General features: G+C 41.6%; 1 protein-coding gene across 1 annotated transcript; it reads left to right on the plus strand.

The window, feature by feature from the left end:
- The first annotated feature begins 6,593 nt into the window (after window positions 1–6,593).
- LOC122035089 (germin-like protein 9-3) lies at window positions 6,594–7,398 on the plus strand. Its single transcript, XM_042594474.1, has one exon. The coding sequence runs from the start codon at window positions 6,628–6,630 to the stop codon at window positions 7,243–7,245; it is 618 nt and encodes a 205-aa protein (XP_042450408.1). The 5' UTR covers window positions 6,594–6,627; the 3' UTR covers window positions 7,246–7,398.
- Window positions 7,399–26,089: the final 18,691 nt, after the last annotated feature.

The following is a 26,089-nucleotide window of genomic DNA, read 5'->3' on the forward strand; positions in this document are numbered from 1 at the left end:
TTAATCCGATGAAGAGCGGCCTCGCTCTGATACCACTTGTTAGGATCTCTCGTACGGCTAGAGAGGGGGGTGTGAATAGCCGACCCCAATTGCTCGCGTTTCTTTCTACAAATTAGGTTAGCGCGCGGAAATAAACGCAGAAAGAAAACAGGAGAAGAAATCAAACCTCAACGCAAGGATGTAACGAGGTTCGGAGATTAGGGCTCCTACTCCTCGGCGTGTCCGTAAGGTGGACGAGACCAGTCAATCCGTCGGTGGATGAGTCCCCGGAGAACCGGCTAATACAATATACTCCTTGTGGGTGGAGAAACCTCGCCACAAACGTTTGCAACAGCAAACAAAGAGTACAAGTACAAAGAATAAGCAAGAAATACAATAAGAATACACAAGCACTCTACCAATCTTGCTTTCTCGTCGACTGGAGTCCGGATGAAGCAGCAGCTTCAAAAACTCTAACAGCAGCAGCTGTTCCAGTCGGGGAAGCTCACGCGAAGCTTTCGGAAGGAACTCAACAGAGCTCTTATCGCAGCCCACAAATCTTCAGCAGAAGAGAAGAAGGAAGGAAGAAGAATCCCTGTAGAAGCTCTCAGCCCCTTTATACCTGCGAAGAAGAAACAGCGAAGAAACTAGCCGTTGCGTCGCAACGGCTAGAACCCTGATCGGTCTGTGGACCGATCAGGCAACATCCTGATCGGTCTGCAGACCAATCAGGGAAGAAGCCTATGCTTCTGTTTCCCTGATCGGTCCATGGACCGATCAGGAAACCTCCTGATCGGTCCACGCATCGATCGTGGAACCTCCTGATCGGCTCACGGACCGATCAGAACTCTTCTCCGCCGCCATCGATCTCGCCCGATCGGCTCGCATCGATCAGATAACCATCGAGCATATCGATCGGTCACCGATCGGTCACCGACCGATCGATGAGCCATATATCATTGGATCGGTCCGCAACCGATCCAAACTTTTCAACCCTAAACCTAAGGCTTCCACACCAACATCCGGTCAACCTTGACTGTTGGTACATCATGCCTAGCATCCGGTCACCCTTGACTGCTAGCACTCCCTCAAGTGTTCGGTCAACCTTTGACCCACTTAGACTTTCAACACCGTAAGTCCGATCATCCCCGATCCATCGGATTTTCCCTTGCCCGGTTTCACTCACCGGACTTTCCAACCGCCTAACATCCCGGTTAGGACTTTCCCTCCCGGTTTCACTCACGGGACTTTCCACACCGCCTAACATCCCAGTTAGGACTCACTGCCCGGCTTCACTCACGGGACTTTCCAACTGCCTAACATCCCGGTTAGGACTTTCTCCTGCCTAGCTTCCCTGGCTTTTCCGTGCAAGTCTCCATACTTGGACTTTCCGCGTGCCAAGCTCCCTGCTTGGACTTTTCCCGAATCAGGTCAACCAGGTCAATCTTGACCTATGGTTGCACCAACAATTTCCCAAACATCTATTCTTGTCAAACATCAAGAATAGAACTCTCTTCTCGACAAACATCAACATACAACTCAACTAGATCAATCTTGACATAAGGTTACATCAACAATCTTTCCAAGTCAAACATCAAAATACAACTCGAGTCAAGTCAACTCGAGTCGGGTCAACCAGGTCAACCTTGACCTAAGGTTGCACCAACAAGACATCCAATACTATGATCACAGTGTAAGACTTCCTCAGTGAGACCTTCCTGTCATGACCTCGACCACATACCTCAAGATCTATAAAATCTTGGAGAGCTAGACGCTGAGATAACTCCGTGACTTGTCTCTATAGATCTTGAATTTTTTTTCTTGGGTGTTACGACCACGATATAAGGCTTCCTCAGCTGGAACCTACATTTCACGATAATGATCATGACCATGTCATCCATCCATGAGATTCAAAGAATTCTGATATCAACTAACGCTGGATAGAATAGCGATTATTCTATGGATTATTGAATCTGTTGATTCCATCATGAATACCGAAAGTAATCTACAACCTGTTGATTCAAAAAGAATATCAAGAAATAGAAAATAACGACACTGCCAAAAAGTATTATTAATAAAAAAACTTCTCTCTTACATTAACTCAAATGATTATTTATATATACTCTAAACCCTAAGATACAAAGAAAAGAAAGAAATCTTAACATATAAACTCTAATTTTTATTTTTTTTTTTAAAAAAAAAATTAACTCATAATCCTAAAATTTCTAAATGGACACAAAATCTAAAAATACTAAAGATGAAAATTATAAAAAATATCTAAATAAAAGATAAAAAAATTATAAGAGATAAAAAAAATATAAAAATTAAATAAAAAATAATTAAAAAAAAATTGAACAATCCTACTTGGACTGATCCGCAACTATGCTGTCCTTGGACCGCTGCTGCTGAAGTGGTTGATTGAGGCTCCAACTTGATTCAAGAGGCCGAGCACATGGGGAATTGGGTTTCATAACTTGCCTTGACTTTTCCATCGAACTTGCACTAGTCTAGTATACTTAGAGATGCAATTGGAAATAAATCTTTCCCCTATTTTACTTGCACTTGAACATGCATTAGAAGTAGGGTTGCACTTTACTTTACTTGAACAAAAAATCAAAAGTATCCCATATTTAATGAAACGTCAAATGAGTACCTCATTGTATATGTTTCTGCTGAGTATTCTTACAGTCAATGTTGTTTAGCATTTACGGACATCTAGTTGTAACTATTAAACAATCGTTGTGACGGGAGATATATAGGCCGTCCGAATTAAAATTCTAAATTAAATACTTATATGTTGAATGGCCAAAGCCGATAATCTTAAATTGTCGGTCTTGAAGGTTAAGTGGAGCTGCTAGGTTCTTCGCATACAAGTGGGGTCCTTTTTGTTACGGTCAAGTTCTCCCGAGTACAACAAGTCTACTACTCCAATGTTTCTGAGTCTGAGTGGGATGTTGGTCGAGTACATTGAGTGTTGGGTCGGCCGAGCATGCCAAGTGTCGAGATAGGAGAGTCTATCGACTTCTGAATAAATCACGATCCCTATTAAATATTGGTGGTCGTAACGAACTGAGAGATACCTGAATACTATCATTAGTATTTTTCCGAGCCAGAGTTGCACGACAAAGAGGATGAGAATGAGAGGGAATGCAGGTGAATGAAGATTATCTTATTTCTTATAGCTTTGTCTACTTTTCCTTGCTTAAGATCTCACCTCCTTATATAGGTTCTCACTCCCCTGCTGTGTTGAATGATCGAGTAATGATTATTCAACACCTAAGTTAAATGACCACAACCAACCATCAATGGTCGACTATTATTGTCCGGGAGGTTGCAAAATTATCATTAACTTCTGATTAATGCTTTCCGTTACCACACTTAAGCAGTAGCAAAAATGATTCGCATGGTAAAATAATGGTTATTTCACTTAGTCAAATTTTGCCCTAACCGGTTCGACATTCGATGTGTGCAGGTCATACTCGCACATGAGTCAACTTGATTCAGTGTAATCATGACCCTAGATTTGCACCCCTGTGCAAACCCACACGTGAGAGAGAGCATATATCCTCATGCATTTATTCACAACTATAATGCTTGTGATACAATATAAATCAACAATCTTACTTTAAAACTTTCAATGTAGAACTAAAGTTCTCAAACACAATAGAATTCTCTCCATCCATCTCTTTATTTTCATTTCCATATCCAATAATCCTCCACATGAATGGAAAAAGGTATGTGATAGCGTTCAGTAGTTGAGTTTAGTATATGATAGGTAAATTTTATCCTTTGAACCTTCACTAGTGAAGATTTATTTGTTTACTAGCTGACAGTAGACACAATGTCCTTAACTATTTTATCATTTGTGTAAGTATTAATATATCTCATCCAAGACTTTCCCTAATACAACTCACTTTTTATGAGTGTATTTATTCTTGGTCATATACGCATGATTTTGTAAAAAATTCTAAGAATTTTGCCTCCGATTCTCTTCAAAACAGTCCGTCTTCTTTCTTACATAGGTGATCTTTCAAAAGTATTCTATATTACTTTATTAGATTATTAAAAGTCGTGTGTTTAACCTCCATTCTTCACTAATCCATTGGATCATTCCTCCAGAACGAGTAACTTTGTCGGTGCAGTTAGGTTGTCTTTATGAACCTAGTTCTTGGGATCTCCAGTCAATAAAGGTTGGATTTTCTTTAGACTAACATTTCTAAACAATATCAAACACATCTCTCGCAATGAGCTTGCAAATAACTTTTAGTTTAATCCTTTAGTTAAAGGATCCGCTATGTTATCCTTTGACTTCATATAGTCAATAGTAATAACTCTCGTTAAGAGTGGTTGTCTAATGATATTATGTCTGCGATGAATATATCTAGACTTACCATTATACAGATATCTATGTGTCCGGCCAATTACTGATTGACAATCGTAATGCATGTAAATTGTCAGCATATGTTTCGACCATCTAGGATCATTTAAGAATTGTCATAGTCATTCAGTCTTTTCATCATATTTATCAAGATCTACAAAGTCAGATTCCATTGTGGATCTAGTTATTACAATTTTCTTAGAAGATTTTTATGAAATGGTTGCACCTCACAAAGTGAATATATATATCCACTTGTAGACTTCAAGTCTTTCATGTCAAATATCCAATTCACGTCATTGTATCCTTCAATCATAGTAGGATATCTCATATAGTATAATTTATATTCATGAGTATATTTTAAATTACTCAGTACTTTTGTTATCCCTTTCCAGTATTCGACACCGAGATTACTCATGTATCTATTCAGTTTAATTACTGCGTAGGCTAAGTCTGGTTTTGTACAACTCATTAAGTATATTATCCTTCCAATCACTTAAGAGTACTTTATTTGAGAAATACTTTCTTCTCAATTCTTCGATAGATATTAACTCTTATCTATCGGCGTTCATGTCAATGCATTATCACCCTTGGTGATTTTCTCAAAAATCTTATCCACGTAATGAGACTGACTAAGAACAAGTCCTTCTGTTGTTCTAAGAATTTTGATTCATAAAATCAATCAGTAAACCCATAGCTTTAATGTCAAATCTTAACTTCAACATATCTTTAGTGGATTTGATTATATTATCATTACTTCTAATGATAAATATATCCTCTACATATAGACACAATATGACATAGTCTGGGGTTAGCGCATGAGGTGTTGTCATCATAAGGTCTGGGGTTCGAATCTCGGCAAAGCCGAGGTAAATGTCTCTCTTATGTGCTAGTCACTATTCCAAAGGCTAGTAACTGTCCGTGATTTACCTCCTCTGTGTTGGCCCTGGGACGGGTTGGCGGGGGCGCTGGAGGCGAGCGTATTCGCCTTTTGACATCAATATGACATAGTCATTCTATATGATTTTCATATAGACACATTTATTACATTCGTTAATTTTGAATTTGCATTCTTTCATGACATTATCAAATTTCTCATACCACTGCTTTAGTACTTATTTTAAGCCGTATAATGACTTTATCAATTTACAAAACTTATTTTTCTACCCTGACACATAAAACCTTTTAGGTTACTTCATGTAAATTTTCTCTTCAAAATCTCTGTTTAGAAAAACTATTTTCACATCGATCTGATTTATTTCTAAATTTCATAGAAAAAAATAGCTAACAATACTATAATGGAAGTTAGTCTAAATACCAGAGAATAAATATCAAAGTGATCAAGATCTTCTCCTTGTCGGCAACCTTTAATTACCATTTTAACCCTGTACTTATCAATTGTGTCATCTAATTTTATTTTCTTCTTAATAATCCACTTGCAACCTAGTAGTTTACTTTCTTGAGAAAGATCTATTAGTTTTTAAGTGTGATTTTACAAGATAGAGTGTATCTCAGTTGCAATTGTCTCGTTCCACTAAGACCCATCAGAAGAGTTTACTATTTTTGAATAACTTTGGAGCTCATTGTCTAATATGAAAGTGATAAAATTCATTCCGTAAAATTTTTTCACTCGTTTTTTTAGTTAGTTTGAACTCAACCTCAATTAATTGATCATCATTTTTCATGATTGATTGAGGCTCCAACTTGATTCAAGAGGCCGAGCCCATGGGGAATTGGGTTTCATAACTTGCCTTGACTTTTCCATCGAACTTGCACTAGTCTAGTATACTTAGAGATGCAATTGGAAATAAATCTTTCCTCTATTTTACTTGCACTTGAACATGCATTAGAAGTAGGGTTGCACTTTACTTTACTTGATTTCAGAATGTTTTTTAGTGCTTTTTTTGGTCCTTCTAAAATGCTGCTTCTGAGTGTTAATTCCAATGAGTGCCTCTTATCTTCTTCAATTTCTAATCTTGCCTGCATAATTTTGTTTTCGTAATGATCTAGCACCAGTTGGCTTATATTAGTTCTACTTTCTTTGTTTTCAGTTAATGAAGCTATTACATACTATCTCTTGGTCATATCGATCAAAAGCTATCATTTGATTGAGTCAAACACAAGAGCACAAATCTTCCTCCTCGTTTCTTCCATCAATACCGCAAAACAATTTGAGGTGCAACGTCTTTAAATTGATCTCCATGTCAACTGCAAAATTCATCTTCAGGAAAGTCTTCACCCAAACGCGGTTCAGTATTTTGAACTCCATACGCATGCAATTAATGGCGCTTAACAAACTACTGTTCTTCCTGCTGCTCTCCTTCTCCGCCTCCCACGTCGCCACCGCCGGCGACCCCGACATCATCTCCGACTTCATCCTCCCTCCAAACGTCACTGCCGTCGACGGCAGCTTCTTCACCTACACCGGCCTGCGCCCTGTGGTCAACTCCCCGCCCGGCGCCAGCTTCAGCGTCTCCAAGGCGGCAGCGGCCGAGTTCCCGGCCGTGCTCGGGCAGAGCGTGTCCTTGGCGGTGCTCAAATACCCGGCCGGCTCCGTCAACCCGCCGCACACCCACCCGCGCTCCGCCGAGCTGCTCTTCCTGGTGCAGGGCTACCTGGAGGTGGGCTTCGTCGACACCGGCAACAATCTCTACACGCAGGCGCTGCAGCCCGGCGACGTGTTCGTGTTCCCAAAGGGGCTAATCCACTACCAGTACTGCAACTCCGGGAGCGCCGCCGTCGCCGTCTCCGCCTTCGGGAGCGCCAACGCCGGCACCGTGTCGGTTCCTAAGACCGTGTTCGCCAGCGGCGTCGACGATGAGGTGCTGGCGAAGTCGTTCAAGACCGACGTCGCCACCATCCAGAAGCTCAAGGCTGGTCTCGCAAACTAGCACTCGTTGTCCGCCGTCTTTATTTTCACCTTCGAATTGTACGTTTTCTGGCTCCGATTTGTCCCTTTGATTTTGTGGAAGATGTTCTTGATCGAATTTTAATTTGTTTAGCACGAAAATATTTCATGATTGTTGTTCGAAGAATTTTATGCAATAAAGGATTTTTTTATCAAATCAAATTTAAATAATCATTTTAAAATTAGCTCATTTTAAGTTCGACATAGCTCAACTATTTTATTAAACAAGATTCAACATCTCAAAATTCTAACTCGACTCAACTTATTTACCATCGTTGCTTGCAAGCTCGCTCTTGGATAATTAAGAGGTGTTTTTTTTTTTTTTTTTTTTTTTAAAGAAGTGAACTATTCACATAATTAACGTTTGGTACTACAGAATCCTTAAACAATTTTTCAAAGAGAAGAATTTCAGCTATAAAACCAAAAGTTCATCCATAATTGAATGATCATTGTAATACAACAGTGAACATGCTAATTGATCCGGTAGTAAGGAGGAGGGACCCCTCTTTAAGTAGAGTCAACGTCACGTAGAGGTTGAAAAGCATAAGGTCAATCAGGAGTTTGGCCGAGCGGATAAAGATAGGGGCGACCGGCCGGACGGACCGAACGGAAGCAAAGACACCCCGACGGGGAGTCGGGGTTCCGATGCTCAGGTTGAACAGGTTTGTATGGCTGAGCGGATAGCCCGCTCGGCCGAAGGCCTAAAGTAGCAATACTGCGAACAGCCCACCGAGCACATGACTGGGAATCTCCCGAGCTGACCAGCACGCACGATTGGGCGGACGTGAGGTGATTGCAGACCGGACGGACGCTCGGCATGGGGTAAGTAGCAACAAAAGGACAAGGGAACATCTTCTGACAGCGGATATGTTCAACGAGCAGGCCACATGCAGGATCTTACGACAGAGGGTTCCGCTGTCCCATCAGAGATGTGCTCGGACTGTAATAGTATGGTGTCAGGTAAGCTCTTCTGACAAGCCCATACTGAGGTATGGTTAGAGGACACGTATTCGCCTCGGTATGTGTGCAGGAGCCTCTTCACAACTCTATATAAAGAGTCTCACACTTCGCCTGAGGTACGCATTCTCGCATATTGAGAGCCACTTTCTCGTCTTCCTCTTGCCTGACTTGAGCGTCGGAGGGTCGTCGCCGGGAACCCCCTCCCGGCCCAACTTCCTTGCAGGTTCGCCGGAGGTCCACACGACTGGCCGAAGATCTACGTCAGCAGTTCGGAGAGCGCCACGTGCCCAGTGTCCGTTGATTCAGCGTTCGGACAAGATCAATTTGGCGCCGTCTGTGGGAACGCTCCTGCATCAGATCGGAAGCAATGGACGAAGCTTGACGATCGCACTCGGTGATGCTCTCCACAGAGGAGCTCGACGCTCTGATCGAAACCAGAGCAGCCAAGCTCGTGGAACAACAAAGCCAGAAGTCGCAAGCCGAACGGATGGAGCAACAAGCGACGTCCGCATCGGGAGGCTGAGCGGAAGCACCCGCGGCCACGGTTCTGTTTTCTCGGGCCCTATTCCGCACACCTCCTGAAGCCGCAGCAGTTAATCATGATCGAGGATCCTCATCAGACGAAGTGCCAATACGAGACAACAGAAAGGGCAAGACCCCCCGAGCGGACGCCTCCCCCGAGCGGACGCCTCCCCCGAGCGGATCAACCGTTAATTTTCGGAGGTCGTCCTGCGGGACCCTCTGCCAAAGCACTATGTGCCCCCGTCGATCGACGAGTACAACGAAACCACCGATCCGGATGATCATCTGGGTAAGTTCGACAACACAGCTACCCTTCATCAATACACAGATGGAGTAAAGTGTCGGGTATTCCTTACCACTCTCTCCGGATCGGCGCAACGGTGGTTTCGAAGGCTGCCAGAAGGATCCATCACAAGTTTCAAGGACTTCCGCACGGCCTTCCTCCACCATTTTGCAAGCAGTCGACGTTATCAGAAGACTAGCGTGAGCCTATTTGCCATCAAGCAAGAGCCCAGGGAGCCGCTCAGAGCTTATATCCAACGGTTCAACTGAGTGGTCATGGATATTCCAACGGCCACTTCAGAAACGATGATGAATGCGTTTACACAGGGCCTTGTGGACGATGACTTCTTTCGTTCACTTATTCGAAAGTCGCCTCGAGACTACGATTATATGTTACACCGGGCTAATGAATATATCAATGTAGAGGAAGCCCAGGCGGCCCGAAGGAAGGAAGCTCCAACCGAGAGTCGAGCCGGCGACTATAAACCCTCCGAGCGAAAGACCGTCGAGCTCCGACGTTAAAAATCGAGAGTCGAGCCGGCAACTATAAACCCTCCGAGCGGAAGACCGTCGAGCTCCGACGTTAAAAATCGAGAGTCGAGCCGGCGACTATAAACCCTCCGAGCGGAAGACCGTCGAGCTCCGACGTTAAAAATCGAGAGTCGAGCCGGCGACTAAACCCTCCGAGCGGAAGACCGTCGAGCTCCGACGTTAAAAATCGAGAGTCGAGCCGGCGACTATAAACCATTCGAGCGGAAGACCGTCGAGCTCCGACGTTAAAAATCGAGAGTCGAGCCGGCGACTATAAACCCTCCGAGCGGAAGACCGTCGAGCTCCGACGTTAAAAATCGAGAGTCGAGCCGGCGACTATAAACCCTTCGATCGGAAGACCGTCGAGCTCCGACGTTAAAAATCGAGAGTCGAACCGGCAACTATAAACCATCCGAGCGGAAGACCGTCGAGCTCCGACGTTAAAAATCGAGAGTCGAGCCGGCGACTATAAACCCCCCGAGCGGAAGACCGTCGAGCTCCGACGTTAAAAATCGAGAGTCGAGCCGGCGACTATAAACCCTCCGAGCGGAAGACCGTCGAGCTCCGACGTTAAAAATCGAGAGTCGAGCCGGCGACTATAAACCCTCCGAGCGGAAGACCGTCGAGCTCCGACGTTAAAAATTGAGAGTCGAGCCGGCGACTATAAATCCTCCGAGCGGAAGACCGTCGAGCTCCGACGTTAAAAATCGAGAGTCGAGCCGGCGACTATAAACCCTCCGGCCAGACGAAGGCAATAAAGAGGACTTGTGAGCAAGTACCCAAGAGTACTCGCCTTCAACACCCTTCGACCGTCTTAACCCACATATTGGCCAAGTACCCAAAAGTACTTAGTCAACATCCAGCAAACAATCTTTGCTGTTGAAATAAGGTATATTCATCAGAGCGGACAAGCTGCGCAAAATACTTCGTAAAAAAAAATCGTTTTCAAACGAGAAAGGTGCGATAAGAGGCAAGCGGACAGCATGCGTATTGATTAGCGAAGGGAAAAAAGCAAGCAGGACAGCATTAAAAGAAATTAAGGCCGAGCGGCCTAATTACAAAAAGGGATAGTTTTTTAGCCGAGCGGCCTAATTACATATAAACTTCTATTCTAAATAAGAGTAAAGATCCTTCGGGATGTTGTCGAGGAGCACCACTTGATATGCAGCCGGGATGAGAGCGGAGTTGGGAAGAAGACCCTTGGACTTCAAATATGTTGTGGTGGCGATCATAGCAAGGTCGAAGGCAGTGTACATCCGTTCGCAGACTTTCTCTGAAAATTCAGCAGAACGGATATAGTTTAATCGCAGGGCCGCGACTCGGCCAGGCTCAACGTCTTGATATTCCTTGAATGCCGCTTGGGAGGCTGCGAGGGACTCCTGTAGAGTTTGCAACTCTTCCTTATGCTTAGTCGCAGCGGCCGAGCGGCCCGCCTTCTCCCCATCGAGCTGCTCCATCAACTCCTTTACTTTCTGCTCCAAGCCCCGAGCCTCGACATTCTTTTTCTCCAGATCGGAGATTGCCGTGTTTTTCCAAGTAGTGGCTAGGCTTATTTTTTGGTCGAGCGTCTTGACTTGTCGCTCGAGCTCGGCCAAAGTGTGGGCCTGGTCGGCCGTCTTCTTCCGCTCGACCGTCAACAGGTCTTGGGTCTTTTTGAGCTCCTTTTGCAGCTCAGCGTATGACGGACCTTGTGAGCTGGAAGGGCCGCCCGGAGCCTTCAGCCTCTTTAATTCCACGTCGACCATCGCCAGACGATTGCAAACGGCGATCTCCTCCACCCATCTCTGTCACGAGCAAAGTTGTTAGAACCCGTTCGGAGAGAATGCATAAAGGACTATGAGAAAACAAACTTACCCCCGTGGCCTGTTGCATGTGGCTGTTGGCCAGATTACTGAGGGGAATCATTGCGACGCGTGCCCGAGCGTCGGTCCACATTTCAGCTAAGGGCCCTTTCATTGTGATCAGGTGCTCGGGCGTCGTTGGCCGATCGGCTTCAAGCATTAATTCCTCGGTGGAGAGATGTAGGGAAACCCGAATGGTGCGGCGCCGACCGGGAGTCGTTTGGGCGGACACCGGGGATGGATCGGAGGCCGGCGCCAAAAATTGGGACAAAACCGCTGAACGTTGGACTTTGCGGGGAGCGGGTGGAAGGGCGCTGATCGGAACGGCCTCAAGGGGGTCTGCAGACGCGTCTAGTTGGGAGGGAGTCCGATCGGATGAAATCGCCTCCACCTCTGGCGCTTTGCCTCGAGAAGCGGAGGTGGCCCGCTCGGACGGATGAATCGCAGATGTAGCCGAGCGGAGAGGTGTCTCCGTGCGGCGTCGTTTTTGACGAAGGGGACGCTCCTCCTCCTGAGCCGAGCCCTCATCCAGAACGGAAGGCTCTCGACTAGCAGTTGTGCCAGCCGCTGGCTCCGGGAGAGAAGCTTGGGCGGCCGACTCTCTAGCATTTGTCTCGCTCTCGCCTTCTTTGGAGCCGACCGGCTGAATGCCCAGTTGCTCCATCTCTTTGACCGCCGCGGCCTCGAGCGCCGCCGCCTTCTTTTTCAAAATTCCATCCATCACCGACTCCATGACGATGTTCGCTACAAAGGAAACCAGAGAAAATCAGTTAGCAATTAAAACGAATGCACAAAGTAAAATTCTTACCGAAGCCGCTCGGAAGGGGTGTCCTGGTCAGACTCAGACTGAATATATACATAACCCATTCAGGCAGGAATTTGTTGATGTCAAACCGCAGACCGGCCAGCATGTTGGCAGCATGAAGATAGTCCGGTCGGGTTTTGAACCTTTTGAGCTCTGGTGAAGTTGGTGGTCTGATCTGCCACTTCGTTAGGAAGGGGGCCCGCTCGGGCATACGAATATAGAAGTAGAATTCCTTCCAATGCTTATTGGAAGAAGGAAGTTTATTGAAGAAAACTAAACCAGGCCGAGCCTGGAACATATATGTGCCCAGCTCGGACTGTTTAGGGTAATAAAAATAATAAAAAACCTCCGGTCGGAGGGGGATGTGGAGGATTTTGAATAGGACAACGACGCCGCACAAAAGGCGGAAAGTATTGGGGACTAGGCTTCCAAGCGGAATGCCGAAAAAATTGCAGACTTCAACGATGAAAGGATGAATGGGAAATCGCAGAGCGGCTGTGAACTGGTCGCGGAAAACACAAAAGGCTCCGCGCGGCGGTTTGTGTGGTCGAGTGGAGGAAGTGGGTAAGATAATTTCAAAGTCAGATGGGATGTCAAAATTTTTCATCAAAATATCGGCGTCGCGCCGATCGAAGCGCGACTCCATGGTAGTATACCATGGGCCGAGGGCTTGGTCAAGAGGTTGGGAGGAGCTAGCCATTGTTCGAGCGGACGAAATAAAAAAAGGCGAAGGTAGAGGATGATAGGAGAAAGAAGATAGCAAACGAAGCGATACCCCGAGGATCGAAACTCGAGGAAGAAATGCAAAGAAAACACAAGAACCAGAGAGGGAAAGAAGGAGAACCTTACAACGAAAAGGAGGATCGAGGAAAGCGCATCGGAGATCGCTGAAAACAGGAGTAAGATCGCCGGAAATCTAGAACGCGAGAAGCAGCGGTAAGCACGCGATAGTAGGAATGCGGCGAAGGCGGAGAAAGCGAAGGCTTTATAGGGCCGAAACCGGGCGGCCTCCACCGTCGGATTCAGGTCGCGAGAACCGAAGCACGCATCGGGCCGTCCATTTCAAATCGCCTCGATCTCGTCGCCTGCGACGCCGCCGCCGTACGATGACGACAGCAATGCCAGGTGGCATTCCACCACGAGAGAGCATTTAATAAGCACCTTATCGAGGCACAGAGCGTGTGCTTGGCTTTAATGACGGAGATTGGCACGAATTCCGAGGAGATCCGAAGGATGGTGACGTTGACTGAGGCCGTAGTTAGCACCACATGGGCCGAACGGAGGATGGTCTCTTGGATCAGCCGCTCGACGAAACAATAGTCCAGTCAGTAGGACTAATCGCCTCCTTCGACTAGACTTGAAGGGGAGGCAAGTGATCCGGTAGTAAGGAGGAGGGACCCCCCTTTAAGCAGAGTCAACGCCACGTGGAGGTTGAAAAGCATAAGGTCAATCAGGAGTTTAGCCGAGCGGATAAAGATAGGGGCGACCGGCCGAACGGACCGAACGGAAGCAAAGACACCCCGACGGGGAGTCGGGGTTCCGATGCTCAGGTTGAACAAGGTTGTATGGCCGAGCGGATAGCCTGCTCGGCCGAAGGCCTAAATTAGCAATACTGCGAACAGCCCACCGAGCACACGACCGGGAATCTCCCGAGCGGACCAGCACGCACGACCGGCCGGACGTGAGGTGATTGCCGACCGGACGGACGCTCGGCATGGGGTAAGTAGCAACAAAAGGACAAGGGAACATCTTCTGACAGCGGGTATGTTCAACGAGCAGGACATACGCAGGATCTTACGACAGAGGGTTCCGCTGTCCCATCAGAGATGTGCTCGGACTGTAGCAGTATGATGTCAGGTAAGCTCTTCTGACAAGCCCATACTGAGGTATGGTTAGAGGACACGTATTCACCTCGGTATGTGTGCAGGAGCCTCTTCACAGCTCTATATAAAGGGCCTCACACTTCGTCTGAGGTACGCATTCTCGCATATTGAGAGCCACTTTCTCGTATTCCTTTTGCCTGACTTGAGCGTCGGAGGGTCGTCGCCGAGAACCCCCTCCCGGCCCGACTTCCTTGCAGGTTCGTCGGAGGTCCACACGACCGGTCGAAGATCTACGTCAGCAGTTCGGAGAGTGCCACGTGCCCAGTGTCCGTTGATTCAACGTTCGGACAGGATCACTAATTAACACAAGAAACAACGTACATTACTAAATACAATCTCTTATATTTATGTCATTTGGAAAAAAAAAAACAAAAGGTGATTCACTCACCTCTAGTACTTCCATCAATGTATTCCTAAATTAATACGAAGAAAGTAAATTATGGATTATTACTAGCCATTAGTATAAGTCGTCAAGACATAGACCGAGTTTCGATCCCAAGACCATATATAGTAACACCCCGTGTCTCAATCACCGTACCGTCTTATATTTTCATCCTTGAAAAAAAATCAAAAGTATCCCATATTTAATGAAACTTCAAATGAGTACCTCACCATATATTTTTATCCTAAGAGTATTCTTACTGTCAATGTTGTTTAGCATTTACATACATCTAGCTGTAACTATTAAACAATTGTTGTGACTGGAGATATGCCGTCCGAATTAAAATTATAAATTAAATCAGACTTATATGTTGAATGGCTAGAGCCGATAATCTTAGATTTTTGGTCTTGAAGGTTAAGTGGAGCTACTAGGTTATTCGCATACAAGTGGGCCCCTTTGGTTGCGATCAAGCTCTCCCGAGTACAACAGGTCAACTACTCCAATGTTTTCGAGTCTGAGTGGATGTCGGCCGAGTACATTGAGTGTCGGGTCGGCCGAGTATGCCAAGTGTTGAGACAGGAGAGTCTGTCGACTTCTGAGTAAATCATGATCCCTACCAAGCATTGGTGGTCGCGACGAACTGAAAGATACCCGAATACTATCATGAGTATTTTGCAGAGCCAGAGTTGCACGACAAAGAGGATGAGAATGAGAGGGAATGCAGGTGGATAAATATTATCTTATTTGTTATATCTTTCGCTACTTTTCCTTGCTTAAGATCTCGCCTTCTTATATAGGTTCTCACGCCCCTGCTGCGTTGAATGACCGAGTAGTGGCTATTCAACGCCTAAGTTAAATGACCACAACCAACCATCAATGGTCGACTATTATTGTTCGGGAGGTTACAAAATTGTCATTAACTTCTGATTAATGCTTCCGTTACCACACTTAAACAGTAGCAAAAATGATTCACATGGTAAAATAATGGTTATTCCACTTAGACAAATTTTGTCCTAATCGGTTCGACATTCGATGCGTGCAGGTCATACTCGCACATGAGTCAACTTGATTAAGTGTAATCATGACCCTAGATTTGCACCCTCATACGAACCCACACGTGAGAGAGAGCATATATCCTCATACATTTATTCACAACTATAATGCTTGTGATACAATATAAATCAACAATCTTACTTTAAAACTTTCAATGCAAAACTAAAGTTCTCATACACAATAGAATTCTCTCCATCCATCTCTTTATTTTCATTTCCATATCCAACGATCCTCCACAAGAATGGAAAACAGTATGTGATCGCATTCAGTAGTTGAGTTTAGTATAGAATAAGTAAATTTTATCCTTTGAACCTTCACTAGTGAAGCTTTATTTGTTTACTGGCTGATAGTAGACACAATTTCCTTAAACTGTTTTATCATTTGTGTAAGTATTAATATATCTCATCCAGGACTTTCCCTGATACAACTCATTTCTTATGAGTGTATTTATTCTTGGTCATATACACATGATTTTGTAAAAACTTCTAAGAATTCTGCCTCCAATTCTCTTCAAAATAATCCAACTTTTTTCTTACATAGGTGATTTTCAAAAGTATTCTATATTACTTTAATAGATTATTAAAAGTCGTGTGTTTAACCTCCATTTTTCATTGATCCATTGGGTCATTCCTCCAGAATGAGCAACTTTATCGGTGCAATTAAGTTGTCTCTTTGAACCTAGTTCTTGGGATCTCCAGTCAGTAAAGGTTGGATTTTCTTTAAACCAATATTTCTAAACAATATCAAACACATCTCTCGCAATGAGCTTGCAACTAACTTTTAGTTTAATGCTTTGGTTAGAGGATCTGCTATGTTATCATTTGACTTCATATAGTCAACAGTAATAATTCTCATTGAGAGTGGTTGTCTAATGGTATTGTGTCTGCGATGAATATATCTAGACTTACCATTATACAAATATCTATATATCCGGCCAATTGTTGATTGACTATCGTAATGCATGTAAATTGTCAGCATAGGATTCGGCGATCTAGGATCATTTAAGAATTGTCATAGTCATTCAGTCTTTTCACCACATTTATCAAGATATACAAAGTCAGATTCCATCGTGGATCTAGTTATTACAATTTGCTTAGAAGATTTTTATGACATGGTTGCACCTCACAAAGTGAATATATATCCACTTGTAGACTTCAAGTCTTTCATGTCAAATATCCAATTCACGTCATTGTTATTGGTTGATAATTGGAATATCGTACTATTCCCTGTACAAAAATTTTGTACAAGTCCTGAACCATTCCTAACAACCTATTGTGTTCTTTAGAAATTAAATTAGGAATCGCAAACGGAACTTAACATTATTGATTCCAAATTTAACTTATCTGTTCTTAGAGGTTTAGACTTGGATTGCAAACGATACTTAACATTATTGATCCAAATCCACTCATGTTACAAATTCAATTAAATATTAATTTCAGAAATTGGCTTCTAGGTTAAACATGGCAGGCACTAGACTTTCTTGGGTAAGAGAGCATACACCACTTCCTAGACAAAGACTTTCAATGAAATTTAATATTTAATTTCCTTATAGTAACCCTAGGTTTAACCAAAAGGAACAATCGAATCACAAGATCAAAAAAATAAAAATAAAAGAAGACAAACTCGAATCACAAATTCGAAACCTAGAATCATATGCCTCTTGTGTTTGGTATTTCAAAATCTATACAAAGAAAACTAGTATGATGCGGAATAGAATTACTAGTTATACCTTTCTTTGTAAGCAACAACCTCTTGATCTTCTATCGTATTCCTCTTCTTATCTCGGACGTCGTGTGGGCAACGATCTACCGAGACGAGTACCACCCAAGTTTCCTTCTTCTCCAAGCAAGTTTCGGCCACCACAAGAACTCCAAGAGAAGATGAGGTTTGGCCACCACCAAGCTCCAAGGGATGCTAAGAAACAAGACCTCCTATCTCTCCTTCTTCCTTTAGCAAGATCCGACCACCAACCAAGCTCCTTGAGATGAAGATGCCGCCGACCATGAAAGAAGAATAGGAGAGGGAGAGGAAGAGAGGGGTCAGCCACCAACCAAGGAAGAGAGGAAATAATAGAAGAGATATTGTTATGAGGTGAGGCACCTCTACCCTCTCTTTTATATTCCTTGGTCTTGGTAAATAAGGAAAATTTTATTAAAACTTCCTCATTCTCTTTACCAATGAAAGGAAAGTTTAATAAAATTTCTCTTTCAAACTATATATGGTCGGCCACCTTAATCCCTCCAAAAAAGGAAAGTTTTAAACACAAAATTAAAACTCTCAAATTTATTTCCAAAAATTTTTAAATAAAAATTTCTCTTTTGAAAATTCCCTTCATGGTTGGTCATAAAAGGAAACTTTTATAAATTAAAATCTCTCTATTAAAACATGTGAATGATTTACAAAAAGGAAAGTTTTCTCTAAAATTAAAATCTTCTTTTCAATCTACAAATAAGGAAAGATAACAAATCTTTTCTTAATCTTTTGAAGAAAGTATAAAAGGAAAGATTTAATTTTAAAACTTTCTTTTAAAATTATGAGAATAGTTACAAAAAAAAAAGTTTTATCAAAAATTAAAATATTCTTTTTAACTACAAATAAGGAAAGATATCAAACCTTTCACTTAATCTTTTGAAGAAAACTATAAAAGGAAATATTTAAATTTTAAACTCTCTTTTAAAACCATGACTTACACATAAGAAAGATTTTAAAAAATAAAAAACTTTTTAATTTATTGTGGCCGGCCACACCAAGCTTGGGTTCAAGCTAGGGCCGACCACACCAAGCTTGGGTTCAAGCTAGGGACGGCCACACCAAGCTTGGGTTCAAGTTAGGGCCGGCCACCTAATGAAACCAACTCACCTTGGTTTGGCCGGCCCTAGCTTGGGCTCCAAGCTTGGCTTGGCCGGCCACCTTAAGGTGGGTAAGAAGGTGGGTATGAGTGGGTATAACACTTTATAAATAAGAGGCCACGACAGGGACCGAGAGGAGGAATTAGTTTTGGTCTCCCGATGAACTTGAGCTTCCCGTGTTCGCCCCGAACACCCAACTCGAGTTCATCAATAATATCTCATTCCACTAAAGAGTTATTATTGAACTACCGCACCAATCCCATATTACTATATGAGCTCCTACTTATCATGAGTGTGTTAGTCTCCCTGTGTTTAAGATATAGAATGCCCACTAATTAAATGAGTTACTAATAACTCACTTAATTAATATCTAACTACAAGAGTAGTACCACTCAACTTCATCGTCATGTTGGACTAAGTCCACCTGCAGGGTTTACATGACAATCCTTATGAGCTCCTCTTGGGGACATCATCAACTTAGATTACTAGGACATAGTTCCTTCTATAATCAACAACACACACTATAAATAATATCATTTCCCAACTTATCGGGCCTCTTGATTTATTGAACTAAATCTCACCCATTGATAAGTCAAAGAAATAAATACTAGATATATGTGCTTGTTATTATATCAGGATTAAGAGCACACACTTCCATAATAACAAAGGTCTTGTTCTTTTATTTAGTCAGTATAAAAAGAACTTACATTAAATGGTCCTGCTCAATACACTCAGAGTGTACTAGTGTAATTTTATAGTCAAGATAAACTAATACCAAATTATACTACGACTATTCCAATGGTTTGTTCCTATCCATCTTAGTCGTGAGCTACTATTTATAATTTATAAAGAACTGATAACATGATCTTCTGTGTATGACACCACACACTATGTTATCTACAATATAAATTAATTTAACAACTACACTTAGCATATAAATGTAGACATTTGACCAATGTGATTTTTTATTTCAAAAATAAATGTTTACAAAAAAACTAGGCTTTTAGTATACACTCTAACAATCTCCCACTTATACTAAAAGACTATGCTGTCATATACCATGCCATACATCTGATTCCCAACCCTTCAACATGCCCATCAAAAGCTCTTGCCTTAAGGGCCTTAGTGAAAGGATCTCCTAGGTTATCATCTGATGCAATCTAGGCGGCAACAGCTTCTCCTCGTTATACGATGTCTCGTATTGGGTGGTACTTGCGCTCTATGTGTTTACTTGTCTTATGGGCTCGTGGTTCCTTCGATTTTGCTACTGCACCAATTATTATCACAATACACTGTAATAATTTTAGGTAAACCAGGAATCACATCTAAGTCCATCATGAAGTTTCTGAGTCATACAGCTTCTACGACTGCCATAGAGGCTGCCACATACTCAGCTTCTATGGCAGAGTCCGAAAAAACACCTATGCTTAACACTCCTCCATTGTTACGGCTTTACCTCCTAAAGTAAACACAAAACCCCGAGGTCAACTTACTATTATCCCTATTTGATTGGAAGTCAAAATCCGTGTAACCTACAGGGAGCAAATCATCTGCTTGGTAAATCATCATATAATCTCTAGTCATTTCTCAGGTACTTCAATATATGCTTTACAGCAGTCCAATATCCCTGTCCAGGGTTACTTTGATATCTACTAACTATGCCCAAGGCAAAATAGATATCCGGTCTCGTACATAACATAGCATACATTAGGCTTCCGATTAGCTGAAGCATAAGGAACTGTCTTCATGTCCTCTATCTCCTTTGATGTGTTCAGAGACATCTCTTTAGATAAAGCTACTCCATGCCTAAAAGGTAGAAAACCTTTCTTGGAGTTTTGCATGCTAAAATGAGCAAGGATTGTTTTGATATATGAAGCTTGGGACAAGCACAACATCCTTTTCTTACGATCCTTTATTACTTTAATCCCAAGAATATGTGTGCATTCTCCTAGGTCCTTCATATTGAATTGCTTAGACAACCATACCCTTACTTCCGACAACATTTTGATATTGTTTCCAACTAACAAAATGTCATCTATGTATAGTACAAGAAATACCACCACATTTCTATCACACTTCTTGTATATACAAGACTCATCCGGACACTGAATAAATCCATATGACTGGATTACTTCATTAAACCGGATGTCCCAAGACTTTGAAGCTTGCTTCAGTCCATAAATAGACCGATTGAGCTTACATACTAGATGCTCTTTGCCCTTTGTAATAAACCTTTCTGGTTGCTTCATATGGATGTTTTTTTCAAGACTTCCCTTAAGGAAAGTTGTCTTGACATCCATTTGTCAAACCTCATAATGCATATGAGCAGCAATAGATAAGAGTATTTGGATAGACTTAAGCATGACCACTGGCGAAAATGTTTCCTCATAATCGATTCCCTCTTTCTGAGTGTATCCTTTCACAACAAGCCTTGCTTTGAAGGTTTCCATCTTCCCATCTGTCCTTTTTTTCCTTTTGTAGATCCACTTACATCCAACAACTTTTACACCATTTGGTGGTTCTACAAGCTCCCAGACCTTATTAGAATACATAGATTCTATTTTTAAATTCATTGCTTTTTGCCAAGATTCTGCATCTATATCTTGGAGTGTTTCGTCATATGTTCGGGGATCAGGTTCATGTTTACCTGGGACCAAGTCCGACAACTCTTCCTAAAATATGAATCTCTCAAGTTGCCTTACAACCCTCCCACTACGATGAGACACTGTCTGTGGTTGTGTATCATTTGTGATACGTGTTGCAGTTTCTTGTGATATTTCATCTTGCACTGTTGGTACTAAAGTAGGCGTGTCCTCTCACATTTCTTCTAGAACAATTTCACTCATGGGTTTATGGTTTATTACATAATCTTCCTCTAAAAATCGAGCATTGGTGCTAACAATGATCTTCTGATTTTTAGGATTATAAAATAAACCACCTTTCGTTTCCTTAGGATATCCTACAAACAGACAAACTTCTGTACGTGATTCCAACTTGTCAGTATCTCCCTTCAGCACATGTGTTGGACTATCCCATATCCGAATATGACTTAGACTAGGCTTACGCCCATTCCATAATTCCATGAGAGTAGAGGGTACTGATTTAGAAGGTACCATATTCAGAATGTACACTGCTGTTTCTAGAGAATATCCCCAAAACAAATCTGGTAATTCTGAATAACTCATCATCGATTTAACCATTTCCATAAGAGTCCTATTCCTTCGTTCTACCACACCATTCTATTGGGGTGTACCAGGTGTAGACAATTGGGATTGAATCCCAGCCTCTGATAAGTAATTCCTAAACTCTCCAAAGAGGTATTCGCCACCATGATCAGATCGTAGTGTCTTGATACTTTTACCATGATGTTTTTCCACATCAGCCTTGTACTCTTTGAACTTATCAAAACATTCAGACTTGCGGCGCATCAAATAAATGTACTCATATCTCGAATAGTCATCTATAAAATAGATGAAATATTCGAAACTACCTCTTGCCTGGATAATTATAGGATCACACAAATTAGAATGAACCAGTTCCAACACATCTTTGGCTCTATATCCCATGGCCTTAAAAGGTCTCTTGGTCATTTTTCTTTCGAAGCAAGATTTGCAAGTTGGAAAGTTTTCCAACACTAATGAACCCAAGAGTCCTTTGAATCCTACTCAAGTTAATATGACCAAACCTTATATGCCAAAGATATGTTTGGTTCATTTCCGAAGGTTCCTTTCTCTTATTAGATTTAGAAGATGTGTTATTAATTTTTATTTGTTACATCGTGGGAGTTTATTGGATTTAGAGTATACAAATTGCTAACGAACGTACCAGAACATATAACTTCCCTATTTATCTTGATAATACCTTTGTTATCATAAATAGACAGAATATCCATCCTTGTATTGTTTAGAAACTGAAATAAAGTTCTTTCTAAAACTTGATACATAAAGACAATTTCTTAAAACCAATATTTTATTCCTATAAACATCTCCCACTGCAACAGCTACTACTTCTGTAGCATTGGCCATGTAAACAGTGATTTCTCCTTCGTGTAGTTGTCGGGGTTCCTGGAACCCCTGCAATGATTTGCAAACATGATCAGTGGTTATCATATCTACACGCCAGGTACCGGTAGATAACACCACTAATCATGTTCCAACTACTAGAGAATAAGATATACCTATATTGTTCTCTTCCTACGAGGACAGTCCGCCTACAAATGTCCAGACTGCTTGCAAATGAAGCACTTGCCTTTCGGCTTCTTCATTCCTACTTTTAATCCAGTGCCTAGAGATTATACAGTCTTGCCTGTCAGCCCGATTCTAGTGTCCGAAGAGTTCCTTGAGATTGTACATCATGTCATGGCCAGTAGGCATGGTCTGATGCTGATGTTGCAGCACATTTGATATAAAAGCCAAATGTAACTCCGCACCATCTCATCTTCCTTGACCCATTTCTTATGATACTCAATCTCCTCTTCACTAGAATCTCTATTAGGCACATTAGGGCAGACCTCTAATAGTACAAACTTATAGCCTTCAGCAGTTAGAACAATGTCCAGGTTTCTTTTCCAATCTATGTAATTGGGACCAATAAGTTTGTTCTCTTTCAGTATAATACCAGTGGATTGAAAGTCATCTTAAGAATCACAAAATAAACTTTGGTCAAGACTCTAAATTTAGAATAATATTGATTTTTCAAACAATATTATTTAAATTTACCAACACTTCAAACACCATGAATTTTGCATGCTACGATAATGTGGACGTATACAAAATCAAATATTTGTAAGAGGAGGTTTTACCCATTAATTTTATTCTTGTCAACCTAACTTTATGACAAATAAAATTAATAGTTGATTTTTTTCCTTCGGTCGCACAAATAATAACAGTGACTCCGATAGGGAGGATACTATTAAATGTGCCTAAGTGTATACCATTACTTGATACTTAGTCCATTAAATAAGATTGTTCCCTTTCAGATGGAGAAAATCACACGTTCCTAAATAATTTTCTATAACCACCCATAAAAGAAGTTTGATCTAGTAATCTGCAAACAAACTCATCCGATGGGGAGGGAGGCACTCAGAGCCAACAAGCAAGTTTGTCGCATCACTTACAAACCAGTAATGGAGACCGTGGAATTTATCTACTAATCCCTCTCCCACTTAGTTATTTAAGATGAGGAATTTTAACCACGCAAGCACACATCACATGCACACACACATCATAGTAAATAAAAGCAATAAATATGATAATTAATTTTCCAACTATCATGACTTTTTCCATCACTGTCCTCCATGTGCTACCAACCCTAGTTGCTGCCATCTTTAGCCACCGCAATCGGGTCTAGTCGCCGCATCTATCTTGCTTCTTTTTTCGCTGCGCCTCTGGTCCACAAAAAGTACCACGCCTTGCAAGGGTACGATCCACGACAAAAATAGAATTTTACATATATCGATCCTATATTCCACAAAGGAATGTATATGTAATCTAGATCGAAACAAAAATGTAAAACCTAAAACTAATATACCTGCTGCTGTATTTAATATATACAATCATGCACACACAAAAATGCCCTTGACATGCCCAAGGGTCCAATCACACACAATATCTATAAGCCATAATAGTTGGAGCCTACAACCATAGAGTTAGCACAACTTACTATTATCCTGCTTAAATTATGTATGACATGTGCATAATTAAACTGAAAACTAAACACACAGAGGCAAACCCTAGCTCTGATACCAATTGTTGGTTGATACTCGGAATATCGCACTGGTTCCCCTGTGCAAAAATTTTGTACAAGTCTTGAACCATTCCTAACAACTTATTGTGTTCTTTAGAAATTAAATTAGGAATCGCAAACGGAACATAACATTATTGATTCCAAATTTAACTTATCTATTTTAGAGGTTTAGACTTGGATCGTAAATGATACTTAACATTATTGATCCAAATCCACCCATGTTACAAATTCAATAAAATATTAATTTCAGAAATTGGCTTCCAGGTTAAACATGGCGAGACACTAGGCCTTCTTGGGTATGGGAGTATCCACCACTTCCTAGACAAAGCCTTTCAATGAAATTTAATATTTAATTTCCTTATAGTAACCCTAGGTTTAACCAAAAGGAACAATCAAATCACAAGATCAAAAAAATAATAAAAGGACATAAACTCGAATCACAAATTCGAAACCTAGAATCATATTCCTCTTGTGTTTGGTATTTCAAAATCTATACAAAGAAAACTAGTATGATGCGGAATAGAATTACTAGTTATACCTTTCTTTGTAAGCAACAACCTCTTGATCATCTATCGTATTCCTCTTCTTATCTCGGACGTCGTGTGGGCGACGATCTATCAAGACGAGAACCACCCAAGCCTCCTTCTTCTCCAAGCAAGTTTCGGCCACCACAAGAACTCCAAGAGAAGATGAAGTTCGACCACCACCAAGCTCCAAGGGATGCTAAGAAACAAGACCTCTTATCTCTCCTTCTTCCTTTACCAAGATCCGGCCACCAACCAAGCTCCTTGAGATGAAGATGTCGTCGGCCATGGAAGAAGAATAGAAGAGGGAGAAGAAGAGAGGGGCCGACCACCAACCAAGGAAAAGAGGAAATAATAGAAGAGATATTGTTATGAGGTGAGGCACCTCTACCCTATCTTTTATATTCCTTGGTCTTAGCAAATAAGGAAAGTTTTATTAAAACTTCCTTATTCTCTTTGCTAATGAAAGGAAAGTTTAATAAAATTTCCCTTTCAAACTATATATGGTCGGCCACCTTAATCCCTCTAAAAAAAGGAAAGTTTTAAACACAAAATTAAAACTTTCTAATTTGTTTCCGGAAATTTTAAATAAAAATTCCACTTTTGAAAATTCCCTTCACGGTTGGTCATAAAAAGAAACTTTTATAAATTAAAATCTCTCTATTAAAACATATAGATGATTTACAAAAAGGAAAGTCTTCTCTAAAATTAAAATTTTCCTTTCAATCTACAAATAAGGAAAGATATCAAATCTTTTCTAGAAACTATAAAAGGGAAGATTTAATTTTAAAACTCACTTTTAAAATCATTAGAATGGTTACAAAAAAGGAAAATTTTATCAAAAATTAAAATCTTCTTTTTAACTATAAATAAGGAAAGATATCAAACCTTTCACTTAATCTTTTGTAGAAAACTATAAAAGGAAAGATTTAAATTTTAAACTCTCTTTTAAAACCATGACTTCCACATAAGAAAGATTTTAAAAAATAAAAAACCTTTTAATTTATTGTGGTCGGCCACACCAAGCTTGGGTTCAAGCTAGGGCCGACCACCTAATGAAACCAACTCATCTTGGTTTGGCCGACCCTAGCTTGGGCTCGAAGCTTGGCTTGGCCGACCACCTTAAGGTGGGTAAGAAGGTGGGTATGAGTGGGTATAACACTTTATAAATAAGAGGTCATGACAGGGACCGAGAGGAGGAATTGGTTTTGGTCTCCCGATGAACTTGAGCTTCCCATGTTCGCCCCGAACACCCAACTCGAGTTCATCAATAATATCTCATTCCACTAAAGATTTATTATTGAACTACCGCACCAATCCCATATTACTATATGAGCTCCTACTTATCATGAGTGTGTTAGTCTCCCTGTGTTTAAGATATAGAATACCCACTAATTAAATGAGTTACTAATAACTCACTTAATTAATATCTAACTACAAGAGTAGTACC

The sequence above is a fragment of the Zingiber officinale genome, chromosome 11B (genome assembly GCF_018446385.1).
Source record: "Zingiber officinale cultivar Zhangliang chromosome 11B, Zo_v1.1, whole genome shotgun sequence".
Taxonomy (NCBI): domain Eukaryota; kingdom Viridiplantae; phylum Streptophyta; class Magnoliopsida; order Zingiberales; family Zingiberaceae; genus Zingiber; species Zingiber officinale.